At 46.5% G+C, this 17,096-nt stretch overlaps 1 protein-coding gene across 2 annotated transcripts in view; it reads left to right on the top strand.

The window, feature by feature from the left end:
• The window catches only part of ASH1L (ASH1 like histone lysine methyltransferase), a 158,773-nt gene that overhangs the window by 130,156 nt on the left and 11,521 nt on the right, over nucleotides 1–17,096 (top strand). For both annotated transcript variants that reach the window (XM_075907956.2, XM_075907958.2), the window contains 12 exons: nucleotides 350–556; nucleotides 4,270–4,416; nucleotides 5,686–5,794; nucleotides 5,960–6,121; nucleotides 6,317–6,411; nucleotides 9,729–9,886; nucleotides 11,003–11,155; nucleotides 11,585–11,639; nucleotides 12,208–12,340; nucleotides 12,764–13,012; nucleotides 13,421–13,507; nucleotides 14,418–14,508. In XM_075907956.2, coding sequence (XP_075764071.2) covers nucleotides 350–556; nucleotides 4,270–4,416; nucleotides 5,686–5,794; nucleotides 5,960–6,121; nucleotides 6,317–6,411; nucleotides 9,729–9,886; nucleotides 11,003–11,155; nucleotides 11,585–11,639; nucleotides 12,208–12,340; nucleotides 12,764–13,012; nucleotides 13,421–13,507; nucleotides 14,418–14,508 — 1,646 coding nt within the window. The remainder of the gene's footprint in view (nucleotides 1–349; nucleotides 557–4,269; nucleotides 4,417–5,685; nucleotides 5,795–5,959; nucleotides 6,122–6,316; nucleotides 6,412–9,728; nucleotides 9,887–11,002; nucleotides 11,156–11,584; nucleotides 11,640–12,207; nucleotides 12,341–12,763; nucleotides 13,013–13,420; nucleotides 13,508–14,417; nucleotides 14,509–17,096) is intronic.

Below are 17,096 nucleotides of genomic sequence, written 5' to 3'. Positions count from 1 at the left end.
TGTCTTGCGGGGGGAGGGCTGTAAGGCTGTAGCACCAGCACGGGCTCCCTGCTGCAGGGGGAATTGAGGGGGACTCCAGAAGAGCCATATCTGGCTCCCTAGTGAGCCATATTTGACTTGCGAGCCATAGGTTGCTGACCCCTGGTCTGTGGGATAGGCAGCTCATTGCATTGCTAACTCTGAGGTGGGATCATGCCAGCTTGGTGGTGGAAGACAAAAAGGAGAGCGCATTGTCATCAGAGATTTAGGCAAAAGTGACACCTTGAACAGTATTTTACAGTGTGTTTTGCTGGAACAGCAGCTCTCTGTGTATTTACCATCTGCCTTTAACTTTTGTCTTTGATTTTAGGATGATCTTTGCTGAATGTTCCCCTAACACTTGCCCTTGTGGTGAACAGTGTTGTAACCAGCGAATTCAGAGGCATGAGTGGGTGCAGTGTCTGGAACGATTCCGTGCTGAGGAGAAAGGGTGGGGCATTCGGACCAAAGAGCCCCTGAAAGCAGGACAGTTTATCATCGAATATTTGGGAGAAGTTGTTAGTGAACAAGAATTCAGGTAGGAACTTACAATTACTGTTTCAAATGGCAAATTTGCCAGTTAGCTTTGAAAGCACGTTATCCCCTGGAGAAAATGAGTAAGTAGATAGGAGGAGGGAACAACAGGGCAGTATTTTTCTATCCAGTAGCCCCAGGTAGAACCCCGTAAAATTGTTTAAATCAAAATAAACTTTTTTCAGGTGAACTGAGAGCACTGATTAGCATTTGCAACATAGTACCTGCCACATCTGTTTTGTGACTGTCCAATTCCACACATGAATATGAATCTGATACAGAAAAAAGCCCTGTATAGGATTCCAATTGTACAAAACAGAATCAGCAGGCAGCATTGTGCAGGAAAGGAAATGAGCTTTTACAGGCAGACACAGAAACAAAGAACAACAGGTGGGATTGTTAATACCAGATGAAAAGAATAAATCCCTGATCATGTTAACTGCATGCCAACTACTGTCAGGGTTCAGGCAGAAGACAGATCTAATACTTGCTTGAAGAGTGAGCTGCTGATATGTCTGGACCCATTTTTGCACTGCTAAGGCGGAGTAGCGCTTACCCCAGGATGTAGCCTTAGGAAACTATGTCCAACTCCTGAAAACCAAGATGGAGCAAAGTGGTAATTTGGGAGAAAATATACAAATGGTGGATAAATACACATGTGCACTAACCAGACAGCCTTGTACATGCACAATATCTTCCCCAGGCATGTGCCCACAATGAAATCTGTACAGTTAATTTGCAGAACAGGAAGCAGCATGGTTGTGACTCTACACCCCCATATTTTTATGAAAATATGTTTTGAATATGCATAAATTGAATATGATTTATGCAAATCAGTGCAAATAACCTGTCATTCAAGAGCCTGTAATCCCTCGAAGGTGTCTGTTCTATTGTTGTGCATGAGCCATTCTCGTATGTGAAGTTAGAAATACAAGGTGTACATTTGCTTATTAATCTAAGTCATCTAGTAAATGCCATGAAGTGGTACTTAAGAAACCTAATGACCCAGTGCTCAAGATGGTGATCTCTAAATGGTTTTGTTTTTCCTGTGAGCCGAAACTGTGGTTGGTCCTACAAAGACAGGTGACCATGCCAGCTGGTGCTGAAATCCATCTTGAATTTTTACTCTGCTAAGGTGGGGAGAATTAAACAAAGGTAAATTCTATTTAAGGAATGGGAAGCAAAGAATGAGGAGTCTTCAACTGGCTTTTGAAACTGCCTCCCCACTCTAAGAGGATACATCAAAACACGTGGGGGAAAAAAACTGTAACAAAGGGATGAAGGAATATTGCTGAGCCCAGGACAGAGAAAAAGATCAACTCTGACTTGCGAAGAATTGCATCCGAGATAAGAATTAGAATGAGAAATAAGATTTGTGACAACTTCTCTTTTAGTGTATAGGCTAAGCTGGCAGATCTGCTTTTATTTTTGCTTAGTAACTTACTTTGATCTAGGGATGTTAAAATGCATTTATTCAAGTAAATATGTAACCACTGAAAATTTCAGTAGTTACATGCGAGGAGAGGGGAAGACAGCTCCCGCATCCCCCCAACACACACACTGCTGCCTCTGATACAAGGGGCACATTAACTGATGACCCGCAGCTATCTGTTAACAGAGTGAGTGGTTACATTTTCACATCCCTACTTTGATCTGTCCATCACCACTTGCAATCACTTAAAGGACAAATGTAAAGTACTCCACTTAGGAAGGAACAATCAGTTTCAGACTTATAAAATGGTAATTGACTGTCTACAAAGGAGTGCTGCTGAAAGAGTTTTAGGAGTCATGGTGAACCACAAGCTAAATAAGAGTCAACAGTGTGACGCTGTTTAAAAAAGGCAAATATCGTTCTGGGATGTAGTAACTGGAGTGTTGTAGGCAAGACACAAGATGTAATTCTTCTGATCTACTCTGCACTGATTAGGCCTCCACTGGAGCACTGTGTCCAGTTCTGGGCATCATGTTTCAGGGAGGATATGGACAAAGTAGAGAAGCTCCAGAGGAGAATAACAAAAATGATTCAAGGTAGGGATGTAAGCAAAAGCTTATTGAATAGTCGACTAGTCCCTCGAATAGTTCCTCTAACTAGTCACTTCCCTTTCTCTCCCCCCTCGTCCTGCTTCCTCTATTATGCAGCAAGTGGGGGGGAGCAGGCGCCAATGCTGGGGGAAGTTGGTTTAAAAGCCGGTTCCCTCTGCGCCATCTCTGTGGAGGGCAGAGAGGTAGCGGGGATTAGGTGTGAGCCAGGAATCAGCTGGTCCGGCTCGCTCCAGGTCTCCACCACTGCACTTCAGCCTTTTAAATGTATTAAGAACCTGCTGTCTCTTAATACATGTAAAAGACTGGTACGCAGCAGGGGGAATCAGCTGGCCCGGCTGGCTCCAGGTCCCCCCTGCTACACTTCAGCCTTTTAAACATATTAAGAACCTGCCGTTTCTTAATACATTTAAAAGGCAAAGCCTCAGCAGGGTTAGTTCCCAGAGCAGGGGTCTAACACCACTGCGGCTCCCTCACTTATTGACTAGTCGATATAAAATCCATTTAATAGTTGATTAGTTGATTAAACTAAATTTAACATCCCTAATTCAAGGTCTAGAAAACTTAATCTGTGCAGGAAAATTGAAAGAATTGTATTTGTTTAGTTTGGAAAAGAGAAGACTGAGAGGGGACATAACTTTAAAGTACCTAAAAGGGTATTGCAAGGAGGAGGGAGATAAATTATTCTGCTTGTCCTCTGAAGCTCAGACAAGAAGCAATGGGCTTAAATTGCAACAAGGGAGGTTTAGGTTGGACATTAGGAAAAACTTCCTACCTGTCATGGTAGTTAAACACTGGAACAAATTGCCCGGGGAGTTTGTGGAGTCTCCATCACTGGAGATATTTAGATAGGCTTCTGTCAGGGATGATCTAAATGGTTCTTGGTCTTTCTGTGAGGGCAGGGGACTGGACTTGATGACTTTTCAAGGTTCTATCCAGTTCTAGTGTTCTAGGATTCTATGAAATCCTATTTTTATACTTAGCAAAAACACTTTTGTTTATTATCAAGCCCAGTGTAAATAATTGTTACCTGGGGGAGGAGGGGAACATTAGCTGTGCATCTTTCTCTTTCATTGTTAAAGAGAACAAACTCGATGAGCTTTTTCCGTGTAAAACTTTCCTACAGAGTAGGCTGGATTTATTTGGGGTTGAGATCCCTTTTGAGGGCTGTGCTGCTGGATGCTGTCACATTCCTGTAGCTGGGCCCTCCCAGAGCTGTTACCAGGATCTGTGTTACTCTGCTGGGGGGCCTGTGACCCCAACTCTGTGCCTTTGCTGAGGAAGACCAGAGCGTCTGGCCCAGTGGGACAAAGTGGTGGGGCTCCCCTGAGGGCAGGTAGTTGGGCTCAGTGGTATGATCAGCACATTGGGTGACAGTTTTAAGGGCACCTCTGTGATCCATTCCAATGGTCTGGAGTGAACAGCTCCAAAATTCTAATCCTACCTCGGTCAGTGACCTTGTTCAAGTCACTGATGTAGTCTGTGCTTCAGTTACTTCAACTGTAAAACCAGAGACGACAGTGCTTATCCTCGGTCTCTGGACACAATACATGAAGTGTTCGTTGTCTCTGGAAAGCCACCTCTCCGAGTTCCTGCAAGCTTTAGTTCCATAGCAGCTATGTGTCTGCGTTGCATGAACAATTGGAATCACAAAGACTTTCCTGTGTTGCTTTCCAGGAACCGGATGATTGAACAGTACCATAATCACAGTGATCATTATTGCCTGAACTTGGACAGTGGCATGGTGATTGACAGCTATCGCATGGGCAATGAGGCTCGATTTATCAACCACAGCTGTAACCCTAACTGTGAGATGCAGAAGTGGTAAGAAACCAATAGTGTACTGGCTGTACCCATGGCTGAAATGTAGGTAGGAGGAGCATCTTAGAGAAGCTGGTCTTGAAATAAGGAAGAGATGCTTTAGGCAGAGATTGAAACGACATCAGAATATTGGTTAAGTGTTTTGTATTATGTAAGACTTGTACTATATTGCTGTCAGGTAAATATCACATCTGAGACAGGCTGCTATCCTTCACAGATCTAAATGGTCTGTTCTGGTGTGGATGCTCCTACATTATTTATATCATATTGCTACAATGTTATAAATCATTAATCATAGATGATGCAATAAAATAATCTGTATGTTCTTCCCCTCTGACAGTTCAAATGTATTTGAGAGTTAGGATAATAGTGAAATAATCAGAATTTACCACTAGCTGTGGTGTTCTCTCTGTAGAAAAGACCCTAGTGTTAGGATAGTAAGAAATACAGCTGGTAGGGATTGAGTGTACTAGCAAAGATTTGGGGGTACGACTTTCAGCATTCCATGTAAACCATTCATTTGTGCAGCCGCTCAGGAGAGATTCAGATGCTGCCCAGCCAATTAGCAGAATGCCCCCAGCTAGATTTTGTGTTTCTGTTGGTGCTGCACATTCACACGTGCCTCATAAAATATTATTCTGCACATGGATGGAAAAGATTAGAGGGAACATTGGTGACTTTACACTGGAGTGTTCCGGGAGCATAATAGGATTTGTAATAAGGATAGCAATGTGTGGAAATTTGCCATGCTTGTCTGTACCTAGTGCAGCTTTACTCAGTGCTAATTAGCTTTTCCTTTCTGTGAACATGAAAAATCAACCCAAAAATGTAAGTCAAATAATTATGGAAAGTACTAGACTGAATAGATCTATTCAGTGATAATGTGGGGCTAAGTGTGAGTTGCTAATTCAGAATGACGCGCTGAAAAGAAATGAATTTTGGTGCTTAGGGATAGTTCCTCAAAGTGTGGTGCCTAATGTGATTTGTGCCTCCTGTTGCTTTTGAAGTCACAATTTCCTGCTCTGTGTAAGTGAGGGAGACATTTAATTTTCCTCGGAGGGCTTTGTCAGGAGCGGGATAGGCAGGAGAGAGCGGTAAACACATTGGGCAGGATGTTTGGTTCAGAACCCAGGGAAAATACCATTTCCCACCTCTGAATAGTTGCACTATGTGAATGAGTCTAATCCCCACTTCCTTTGGCTACCACTGCCAGGCATTGCTGCCCTGTGAGAGGATAAAAACCAGGCCATTTTCATTCTGTTTTCTCTACAGGTCTGTTAATGGTGTCTACCGGATCGGGCTGTATGCCCTTAAGGACATGCCTGCTGGTACCGAACTGACGTACGACTACAATTTTCACTCATTTAATGTTGAAAAACAGGTGAGGCTCACCTTACGAAACTTACCCAAGTCTCACAAGAGATGAACAGATCTGTGCAGATTAGGGGTTATTAACATGGCAAGACTGTGCTGGGATTTGGCTTTTATTGACAGATTTTCCCATTGTTGCGATTTTATTAAAATGATGATTCTCTTTTCTTCAAAGCAACTCTGCAAGTGTGGGTTTGACAAGTGCAGAGGAATAATTGGGGGTAAGAGTCAGCGAATGAACGGACTCTCAGGCAAAACCTCCCAGCCTGTCACCACAAACAGAAGGCCTGGACGATCGAAAGAGAAGAGAAAGTCAAAGCACAAACTAAAGAAGGGGGTAGGTACTAAAGCCAGCTCTTCTCACGTGGACAGGTTACTGGGGAGGCTGTCTGTTTCAGCCAGAGCAAGGTGAAGCGTATTTGTTACGTACGTGCATAGGAAACTAAAGAAATTATGTTCCGAGATTGTTGCTCAAATGAGCTGCCTTACCATCTGTCCTTGGTTTCTATCACCAGAATTAATTATTTTACAGAGGGGCCACATACCAGAGGAGCCTAATGAAAGTGTGAATACACCAACCAGGCTGACCCCACAACTTCAAATGAAACCCATGTCCAATAGAGAGAGGTAAGGAAGGGTTTCCATTGGTGCTTTTTGGCCTGGCGCACAGAGTTGGTATAAAATCAAATGAACCTTTTCTCCATAAAATAAGGCATCACCAAATGTCCAGTTGAAGGAGGAGGGACAGTGGGGCCTGTGTTAAGCTCATTGCTAAGTATTAGGATCTGTTGTGGATCGGACAGAATCTGTTGTCCTCCATCTGAAATTGTGGCATTAGTATTAGCACAGCCTTTCCAATCGCTGTGTCCAGGTGGGTCCTTACTAGAGAGGTGGACAATCCACACTCTGCATCAGTGTTCCCTGTGCTCCTGCGCTGGGTTGGTGTGCGGCTCCTGGAGTCAGGCACACCTGCGCTGGGTTGGTGTGCGGCTCCTGGAGTCAGGCACACCTGCGCTGGGTTGGTGTGCGGCTCCTGGAGTCAGGCACACCTGCGCTGGGTTGGTGTGCGGCTCCTGGAGTCAGGCACACCTGCGCTGGGTTGGTGTGCGGCTCCTGGAGTCAGGCACACCTGTGAGAGCCCAGTGTAAACTGCCTCAACTCTTAATCCTCTTGTGACTTAAAGCTGCTGCAGACTGCACAGCAAAGCAGTTGTCCCTAGTAAGAGGAAAGGAAAAGAATGAGCCCTTGCTGGGAATCCAGGTGTTTCTTTGGTAAAGTTGCCAGCGGGCACATACTGGTACGTGCACAGCCTCTGCAAATTTTCTGCTGAAAATCAAATTATGCTGCTGTTCTGGCAGGGAATCTGCTCTTAACCAAGCAGAGCCAATCAACGTGGAGGGCTGGTTTGAGTGAAGCCAGCTATGCACAGGTGGTTCTTGTGCAGCTCACAAAATTCATTGTATTAGCATGGCTGGCAATGAGTAGAACAGGGCAGGCAGAAGTTTGGGCGGCTGCACTTAAGACCTCTTTAGAAAGGAAAATTGGTAGAGAGAATGTGTCAGGGTTTTGTGCAGCATATTATGAAAGCAGGGAGAGATGTGCCAGGAGATCACGTGCCACACCATAGCCCTACCCACCTCTGCAAGGTAGAGTGCAGGAGCTGTCCGGGCACAGCTGACCATCAGGGTGAGAATGTCCCGGTCCATGGAGGAGAACCTTGGACGCGTGACATTCACAGGGCCACCAGGGGGCCATGTAGAGCCATGGCAAGGGAGCACTGTGGAGTGAGGGTGCTGCGGAAAGTACTGCCCAATGGACCCAGAGTAACCGTATCCTACAGCCCTCTGCCAAGTTCCTTATTTAACTCTGGAGGCTGCCCCCAGGGAGCTTTCACACAGGCTTTAGCCCAGCTGCAGTTCCAGACTTTACCTCAGCTTTTGAGCTCTGGTGGAGATGTAAAATCCCAATTAATCGGTTAACTGGTAGGTTACGCTAACGTTTAACCAGTTAACCGACTAAGCGGGATCCTGGGTGGGGGACCACTCCAGCCCAGCTGGTGCAGCTCCCCAGTCTGTGGGGCTCCCACGCCCAGCCCTATGTGGGGGCAGCTGGCTGCAATCTCCGGACCCCACCACTGAGGCTGGGGCTGCAACTGCAAGCTCCTGGCATGCACTGGGGCAGCCCTTTGCCTGCAGCCTGCCAGGGGTGGGGGCACTGGTTAACCGTTACCTAGTAAGCATCACCCATTCATACCCCTAATCTCCGGTCTCTGATCCTTGCATCCTGACTCCAACTTGGTACTGCCTCTGATCTCCAGACTCTGACTCCAGCCTGACTTTGACCCTGACTCTCGCTTACTGAACTGAGCTTGGTGATTTCTCCGACCCTTGCTCATGTCCCTGATGTGGGATCCCAGCCCAGCTGTGACCTCTGTGCCTATGCCCCAGTCCCTTGCAGTTTACCCACATCCTCTCTTTAACCCCCTCCACTGACCATCAGGACCACCTTAAACTCAACCACTTTCTCAGGAAGACAGCATAAATAACAGGGTGGCAGGGATTATGTGATCGCAGTCTACTGCAGCTGCAAGTCACAACAAAGCAGTTGTCCCTGCTAAGAAGAAAGGAAAACTGGCCCCTTGCTGAGAATCTAGGTGGTTCTTTGGTAAAGTTGTCAAAGGGCACAGCCTCGACAAATTGCGCTACTGAAAATCAAAGCGCCCTTTTCAAGGAAGGAAGGTGCCTGAAAATAATGAAACATACTTCACAACTTCCAGAGATGCCCTATCGTGAGTGACGCTCGCAAAGGAAAAGCGCCCTACCTCATATGATATGCCCCACCCAGAAGCTAGAAGCCTGTCTTTAAGGTAGTTCCTCCAAGAGAGGCCAAGCCATCAGGGTTCACAAGGCAAGATTATGGAGTAACTGATGTAGGACTCAATTAATAAAGAATTAAAGGTGGTTAATATAATTTATGTCAGTCACCTCATGTTTATGGAAAATAGATCCTATCAAACTAACCTTATACCTTTTTTTATGAGATTGCATGTTAGGTTGATAAATATAATAGGGTTGATGTAATAGACTTAGACTTTGGTAAGGCATTTAACTTGGTACCACATGACATTTTGATTAAAAAAAGAGAAAGCTATAAAATTAATGTGTCACACATTAAATAGATTAAAAACCAGCTAATAGGTAGATCTTAAAATGTAAATGGGGGCAGTAATTGAATTGGATGTGTTTGTAGTGGGGTCCTGCAGGTGTTGGGTCTTGGTCCTATGGCATTTAATATTTTGTAATAACCTGGGGGGAAAAATGTAGTCATTGCTGATAAATTTGCAAAAAATTGGGGCAGTGCTAAATAATGAAGAGAACAGGACACTGATCCAGGGCAATCTAAATCACTTGGTCAGTGGGTGCAAATATGGCTAAATACAGGTGCATATATCTAGGAACAAAGAGTGTGTAGCCCATACTTTGAGGATGGTGGACTCTAACAGTAACTCTGAAAAAGACTTAGGGCTTATCAGCGGAACAAGAGCTCTCAATGCAATGCTGTGGCCAAAAGATCTAATGTGATCTTTGGATACATAAAGGGAAGTCTTGAGTAGAATCAGAGACATTGTTTTACCTCTAGTTTTGGAGCTGGTGCATCCAGACACACCATCACCACATGATCACCATTACAGTACCACATAATCAGCCATGTCAAAAGCCACCAAGAAAATGAGTCTTAGACTGATGAACCCATTAGGAACAAAGGCTTCCATCACTACTTCCAAATGGCATTCCGGTCTGCAGCACCATTCATAAATAGCATGTGGTATCCCCATGGTACTTCCAAATAGATCAGGGAATATCTGGGTTGTTGCCTTCTTTCTTCTGCTTCCCATAGCCAGCACGAAGACAGGTTATTGCAAATGTGTTTAAAATTTTTTGTAGGAATTTTGTGCTAAAACATCACGTTTTTCTGGTACGGAACTGGGAGAAGATTCGGCAAAAGCAAGAGGAAGTGAAACATGTCAGCGACAACATCCACTCGGCATCATTATATAACCGCTGGAATGGAATGTGCCGTGACGACGGCAACATCAAATCTGGTGAGGCCTGCACAATCTCTTGCTACTACCTCTGTCTTCTGGGGGAGATGGTGTGAAAGCGTTCAGCCGTGGGCAATTCAGTGCAGTTCTCAGATCAAGTAGAGAGGGGCTGCTATGTCCGGAGAGCTTTTCAAATTCTGATCATGTTGTTTCTGTACAGATTTGTTTTCACTGTCACTCTGAAGGAGGAAAATACTCCCTCTGCAGTCATTTCATTATTGTACAGTATGGGGTTTTGCACTTTTCTCTGAAGCTTCTAGCATTGGCCACTATCAGAGCCAGGGACTGGATCAGATAGCTCTGACAGTGGCCAATGCTAGATGCTTCAGAGAAAAGGGTAAAACCCCATAATGTACAATAATGAAATGACTGAGATTCCTGTGTTCCTCAGTGGATCCCAAGAGCTTACAGCTCCCCCTGGAAATACTGTTATTCATTGGAGTTCCTGTCCCTTCTCCCCCAGTCGATTGTTTTCAGAGAAGGAGAAACCTGATGTGGCCATTTTGGGGGATTGGCACAAGAGCATAAATAATGCAGGGCAGGATTGGTCCTGCCTGAGAGAAGAGCTGCAAGCAATCCACACTGCCTTTGAGAGTTCCTGTTATCCTCATAACAGTGAGCGTCTCTGAGCTTCGGCTTTTGGGAAACGACGTTTTCTGGCGTGTCAGCAGTATGGAGGTGGGGCATGTGGCTGCCTAAGGAAAGTCCCAAATCCTGCTCCGTTCAGAAGTATCCTCGGTTGCCCCCATGCAACTCCATTCCAGCATTTGGCTCCCCTCTGGAGCAAAGTGACAAATTGGGGCCCACATGCTTTAGTTCACATTCCTAGTGACTGATTCCTTTATTGCGCTTTTAGCAACACGGTGTGGCCATAAATCCAGCTTACCTGGCTAACGCAGCCCAAAGCAACCAGAGCATACCAGTGAATCTGACCCTTTACTTTTTATTGTATCCCAAACCAGTGTCTGTGCTAACAAGGAATATGCTTCTGAGCTTGGTGCAGGAGAGGCGCCACCATCCGGTGTCACCTTCAGTATTCACTTTGAGAAGAGGATGTTCGTTCCTTTTGAGGTAGAACTTCTATAGATAAAGGTTGTTCTTCATCCCCTCTTTCAGATGTCTTCATGACCCAGTTCTCAGCCCTCCAGACCTCGCGCTCCGTGCGAACACGGCGCTTGGCTGCAGCTGAAGAGAACATTGAAGTGGCTCGTACTGCACGCCTGGCCCAAATCTTCAAGGAGATCTGTGACAGTATCATCTCCTACAAAGGTGACACAGGAATTGTGCTACCAGCCTTCACTGAGACCCTCTCACCCCTCAGAACATGGGCATGAGGGTCTTCGGAGCATAAATATTAAAGCCTTCAGCTCTTCAAACAACCCCTCCCCATTGCCTCTTATCCCACTTCCACTCTCCAGTTCCCACAGTCTCTTTTCCTGCCGCCACAAAACAAACTGCCCTACAAAAGTTATTTTGCTTAGGTTCACTTCTGTGATTGAGTGTACAAGAATTTGCTGCATTGTGAACTGATCTCCAGTGCTGTACGTGTGAAGAGCTGCACGTGGGTTCCTCACGATACCCAACAATTCCTGTTCCCTGTGTCTGAGGGTGAAAAGGGGGCTTCTGAGTTCCCTGATGACACCTCTTTGTTCACTCTGACGCGACCCAGCACTGTTCAACTCTGTGCTTCCTTTACAGACTCTTCCAGGCAGGCTCTCGCAGCTCCGCTGCTGAACCTCCCTCCAAAGAAAAAGTAAGTCCTTGCGTCTCAGACCAGCCTGTAATTGTATTAGAACAGGTGTGATGGGGTGTCGGGGAGCCCCTGACCCTGCACCCCCATCCACAGCCCAATGTGACTCTTGGCCAGCCCGTAGAGTAGAAGGTTTTATTGGCTCTCAAGGACACAGCGTAGCAGGGAGCGATGTTAGCACAGACACAGAGAACAGATGCCTTATTCCTGTCGGGGGGAAGGGCTCACGGGCCCTGAAACCCCTTTCCTGGTACCCAGTCTCCTTTCCTCATCCTACCCAGCTGAGACTAACTCACACTCCCAGCACGTGCTCCCTCGGCCCCCAGGCAGACCTACCTATATCCCTTTGTTTCTTTCTCTGAGAACAGAGTTGTCATCTTCTCAGGTTGGCCCTCAGGTGTCTACGGCCAATACACGCTTGAAGTGAGTCATTGGGAATCACACACAACACAATACAGACAGGCAGAAACACAAGGTTACAAAGTAGACAGCACACCCACTACGTCACAACAGGCTTGTGCATCTTTACGGTGTTGGTGAAAGTGCCCCTAAAGATCCCTTCCTGTTTCAGAAATGCAGATTACTATGAGAAGATCGCTGACCCCTTGGACCTGGCCACCATCGAGAAGCAGATCTTGACTGGGTATTATAAAACTGTGGAAGCTTTTGATGGGGACATGCTGAAGGTCTTCCGGAATGCTGAGGTGAGGCTGCCAAGGCACAGGCAGCATAGGGGTGGCCTGAATTCATGGTCCTGGCAACAGGCTCTTGCAGAGAGAGATTCAGAGAATTCTCTTCCGAGAAGCCAAATGAGTGTCACTGGTCAGCCTGCTGCATTGGTACCAACAAAGTAAAGGCTTGTGAATCGTGAGCAGGTTTCCAGGAATTAAATTGTGCTTCAGGGCACATGCACCTGCCACTAAGACGTGGGGCAGGCCCCAACGAAAAGAGCTGGCAGGACAGGGACATCTGACCCATAAACATATGGCAGTGGGCAGAGTGAATACACCTACCCCAGAGGTCCATGCGGCCAGCAAAGGATGCACACAGAGGGGGGCAGTGTGGCTGAATGTGCCCAAGGTAGGGAGTGTTTAGAAGAGTGAGTTGCTGCTTTTGTTTGTATTCAGAAATACTATGGCCGGAAGTCTCCGACTGGGCGTGACGTATGCCGGCTCCGGAAGGCATATTACAATGCACGCCATGAGGCTTCTGCTCAGATCGATGAGATTGTGGGGGAGACAGCCAGCGAAGCTGACAGCAGTGAGACGTCCATCTGCGAGAAGGAGAATGGACATGAGAAAGACGAGGATGTAATCCGCTGCATCTGTGGCCTTTACAAAGACGAAGGACTTATGATCCAGTGTGACAAGTGCATGGTGAGGGGAAACAAGGGTTAGGAGGTGCCCAACTTCCCTGTGGTGAATAGTTCCTCTGCCCAGAGCTTCCATGCAGCTAGATCTCCCCTTCTTCTCCACAGAGAAATTAGAACCGTTGTTTCCACACAGGAAACGCAAATAACACGACTAGGGATAGGTGCTAACTCCCTTGATGCTAACAACCAGCAATGCCTTTCTGTAGAGAAGAAAAAACTCCAGCAATGATGAATAAAAGCCAACTGCATCCAGATCTTGTCGTCTTTCATCTGGCAATATGTGAAACATTGCATTGGAAACCCTGCATTTCCTTTAGGTTGCTTGTTCTTTTTCTCTTTCAGTCTCTTTCGTAAGGAGATGTATTGTTTACTGTTGTTAACCTAGGTCTTCCTAACCAGGGTTTCTTTGTAGGTCTGGCAGCATTGTGATTGCCTGGGTGTAAACGCCGATGTTGAACACTACTTGTGTGAACAATGTGACCCACGATCCGTGGACAGGGTAAAGTATTTTCAGTCACTCTTGCTCTGCTGTAGCAATTACAAACTGTCCTGTCTTTTGTTTCTGTAATACATCTTGCACTTATGTTATTGTATGTGCCACTTATGCAGAGGGTAACTACTCTATGGAGTGAATAAAGAATGAACTCCTGCTGCCTGCACATAGTGTGGCATCAGTTCACAGCTCGCTCTCTCTCTCGAGCTAGCAAAGGCAGAAAGCAAGCTCCTGAGGCATCCCATGCCAGGTTTTATCCGCTTCAACAATAACCAGGTTGGCCGTAGGGTTAGTACAGGCTGTCCTCGCTGTAAGTCCAAGATACGTTCCAAAACACTTGGACTTAAAGCGAAACAACTTAAAGCAGGGGGCATTTTTTTCCCCACAGCTGACTTCCATTTGTGCAGATTGTTTCGGGGTTGGCTTGTTTTGGTTGGTTGGTTGTGGGTTTTTTTGCATGACTTAAGAGCAGAGAATGGGAGGACTTACAACACATACGTGCCTACAAGCGTCAATGACTAGTGTGGAATGGATGTATACCGGGGCGACTTTATCGCAGCGATGCCCTGTAGCCAGAATCCTACATCTCCTACCCCAAGAAAAGAGACACTACGCAGAAAAGCTTCCCCTTTTTCTAAGGCAGACAAGTCTGGTTAGGACAGGATAGAATTGGGAAGCCCAGAGGTTCTGACAGCTCAGACATTCAGGAAAGATGCCCCTGGGCCACTCCAGCTTTCTTTGAGTCCTCTTGACTCCTTGAGTCCTCGTTAGCTCTGTTGCATATAAATTCCTGTGCTGTGTCCAGCCCTACTGAGCATTTCCAGAAGGGCAGCAAATGCAGTTGGCATCTGCCCCAGTGCTGCACAGATTGTAACGGGTCAGCCCAACTCACCGGTTCATTTCTTTCTTTTGCCAGGAGGTCCCCATGATTCCTCGTCCCCACTATGCCCAGCCTGGCTGCGTGTATTTCATCTGTCTGCTACGGGATGACCTGCTGCTACGCCAAGGTGTGTGCACACTCGGGTGACTGCTGCAATTGCCAGTTTGACCTGGATTCAGACACGGGCACCTCTCATAGGAGAATGGAATTGTGCTCTTGGCTGTTCTGGAGGTGACACGTGGGAGGCGGCTGAGATGATACAGACTGATCGATGGGTAGGCAGTATGCTTCTTTAGCAAAGGCAGGTGCTTCCTATTGGCCAAAGAGAAGGCTGACAGAGCGGCTGGGAGTAAAGAGGAAAGCAAACCAAAGAAGGAATCGTGAGCTTCAGCCACACGTTGGGACCAAGCTGAATAGAGCATAGGACCATACAAGCTGGACATGGGAAAGACCTGTTAGGTTATCCTCCACCCCTCACAGTGTATCCGTCTAGTCATTGTTTCTAAGTCCCATTCCCTGTAGCAGTCAGTTCTCAGAGATCTGTGTCGGGAGACCTTTCCTGAGATCGAACCTGAATCTTTCTTTTCTTAATTTCATCCCCCAGACACAGACAAGGTTAGACAGGGGTACATTCAATAGGAAGAGAACTGAGCAAGAATGAGTTAAACCCGTTGGTATGTTTATTAGAGAGTGTGGGGATGGGAGATTTTTCAGGAAAGGGGAGAGTAACTGAGGAGACCCGGAGCGCAGTGCCTTCTCTGTCCCACCATGGTCAGGTCCTCCACCTTCCTTAGAATCCCTCTGCAGCAGCCACCTTGGCCACACCAAAAAGATTTGTTTTCCTCTTTGTTTTGGTTTCTGTCATTAGGTTGTTGATTGGGGGATATTTGGTTCTAGGTTTGTTCCTTCTCTTCTAGTTTCTGTTTCAAATAGTTTTTGTCAAGATACACAGAGTAGGGATGTGAACAACTAGTCGACTATCCGATGAGCAAATGCTTATTGGATAGTCGACACGTAAGTCGACTGGTTGCTTGGACAATTGGAGAAAAGGTCTGAGGTAAACAGGATGAAGTTTAATAAGGACAAATGCAAAGTGCTCCACTTAGGAAGGAACAATCAGTTTCACACATACAGAATGGGAAGCGACTGTCTAGGAAGGAGTACGGCAGAAAGGGATCTAGGGGTTATAGTGGACCACAAGCTGAATATGAGTCAACAGTGTGACACTGTTGCAAAAAAAAGCCAACATAATTCTAGGATGCATTAACAGGTGTGTGTGTAAGCAAGACATGAGAAGTCATTTTCCGCTCTACTCTGCACTGATTAGGCCTCAGTTGGCGTATTGTGTCCAGTTCTGGGCGCCACATATCAAGAAAGATGTGGAGAAATTGGAGAAGGTCCAGAGAAGAACAAGAATAATTAAAGATCTGGAGAACATGACCTATGAAGGAAGACTGAAAGAATTGGGCTTGTTTAGTTTGGAAAAGAGAAGATTGAGGGGGGACGTGATAGCGGTTTTCAGGTATCTAAAAGGGTGTCACAAAGAGGAGGGAGAAAATTTGTTCTTCCTGGCCTCTGTAGATAGAACAAGAATCAATGGGCTTAAACTGCAGCAAGGGAGGTTTAGGTTGGACATTAAGAAAAAGTTCCTAACTGTCAGAGTGGTTAAACACTGGAATAAATTGCCTAGGGAGGTTGTGGAATCTCCATCTCTGGAGATATTTAAGAGTGGGTTAGATAAATGTCTATCGGGGATGGTCTAGACAGTACTGGGTCCTGCCATGAGGGCAGGGGACTGGACTCGAAGACCTCTCAAGGTCCCTTCCAGTCCTAGTATTCTCTGATTCCCCCCTCTCTCCCTTGCTGCCTCTATCAGAAAGAGGCAGCAAGGGGTGGAAAAAGAGGAGGGGGTGCTTCAAAGCGGCAGTGCCACATGGAGCCTTCTCCCCCGCTGACCCTGGGCTCCATGTTGTGCTGCCTCTTTGAAATGCTGCAGGGAGCACAGGGCCAGTGGGAGGACTGCTTGAGTCCCCCACTAGCCCCGTGCTCCCCGAAGCGCTTTTGCCTTTGAACAGGCGTGGGGCTGTTGCTGCACTTCAAAGGTGGAGGTGCCCTTATCGACTAATTTCTGACTAAGCTCTGGCTTTGCACACTGGCTCTCTTTCCCTGTGTCCAGAAGTCTGAGGTAATGCATTTGAGCCTTCACCGATCTGGCCATGCGTCTGCCTCGGTGCTGTGAGAGGCGAGGTAGATGCTGGAGCTGTGGACGGCAGAGGGACCTGAAGTTGCTTCTTTGTTTTTTAAAACCTGAAACTTCATTCATGCAAATATGTCACAGATTTTAAACATTCTGTTTGCTTCCCAGTGCTCGCTGGCTGGCCAGCAGCCTCAGTGGGATGAGTTTGCCTCTCCAGCCTTGTAATAGGAAAAGGGGGGGGTCCCTGAAGAGCAGCCTTAACTCAGTGTGCCAGAGGGTTAAAGGAAGGGCAGTGGCAGCAGCAGGGCGAGAGCTCATTTGTGTGTCTGGCATTTCTTGACATCGTGCAGAATCTCTCAGTTCCTTTGCTGATGGGCAGCGATGTGAATCCCGGGGGCAGATTTGGGGGAGGAGTCTCGCAGCCCCTTTTGAATCCATACGCATTTGACAAATGATCTGTTTAACCTTTTTTCTTCATTTAAAAATGGACTGAAAAGTCCCAAGGCCCAGGAGTCATG

Source organism: Pelodiscus sinensis, chromosome 22 (assembly GCF_052426305.1).
Source record: "Pelodiscus sinensis isolate ZL-2025 chromosome 22, ASM5242630v1, whole genome shotgun sequence".
Classification (NCBI taxonomy): domain Eukaryota; kingdom Metazoa; phylum Chordata; order Testudines; family Trionychidae; genus Pelodiscus; species Pelodiscus sinensis.
This window is presented reverse-complemented; position numbering and strand designations above follow the sequence as displayed.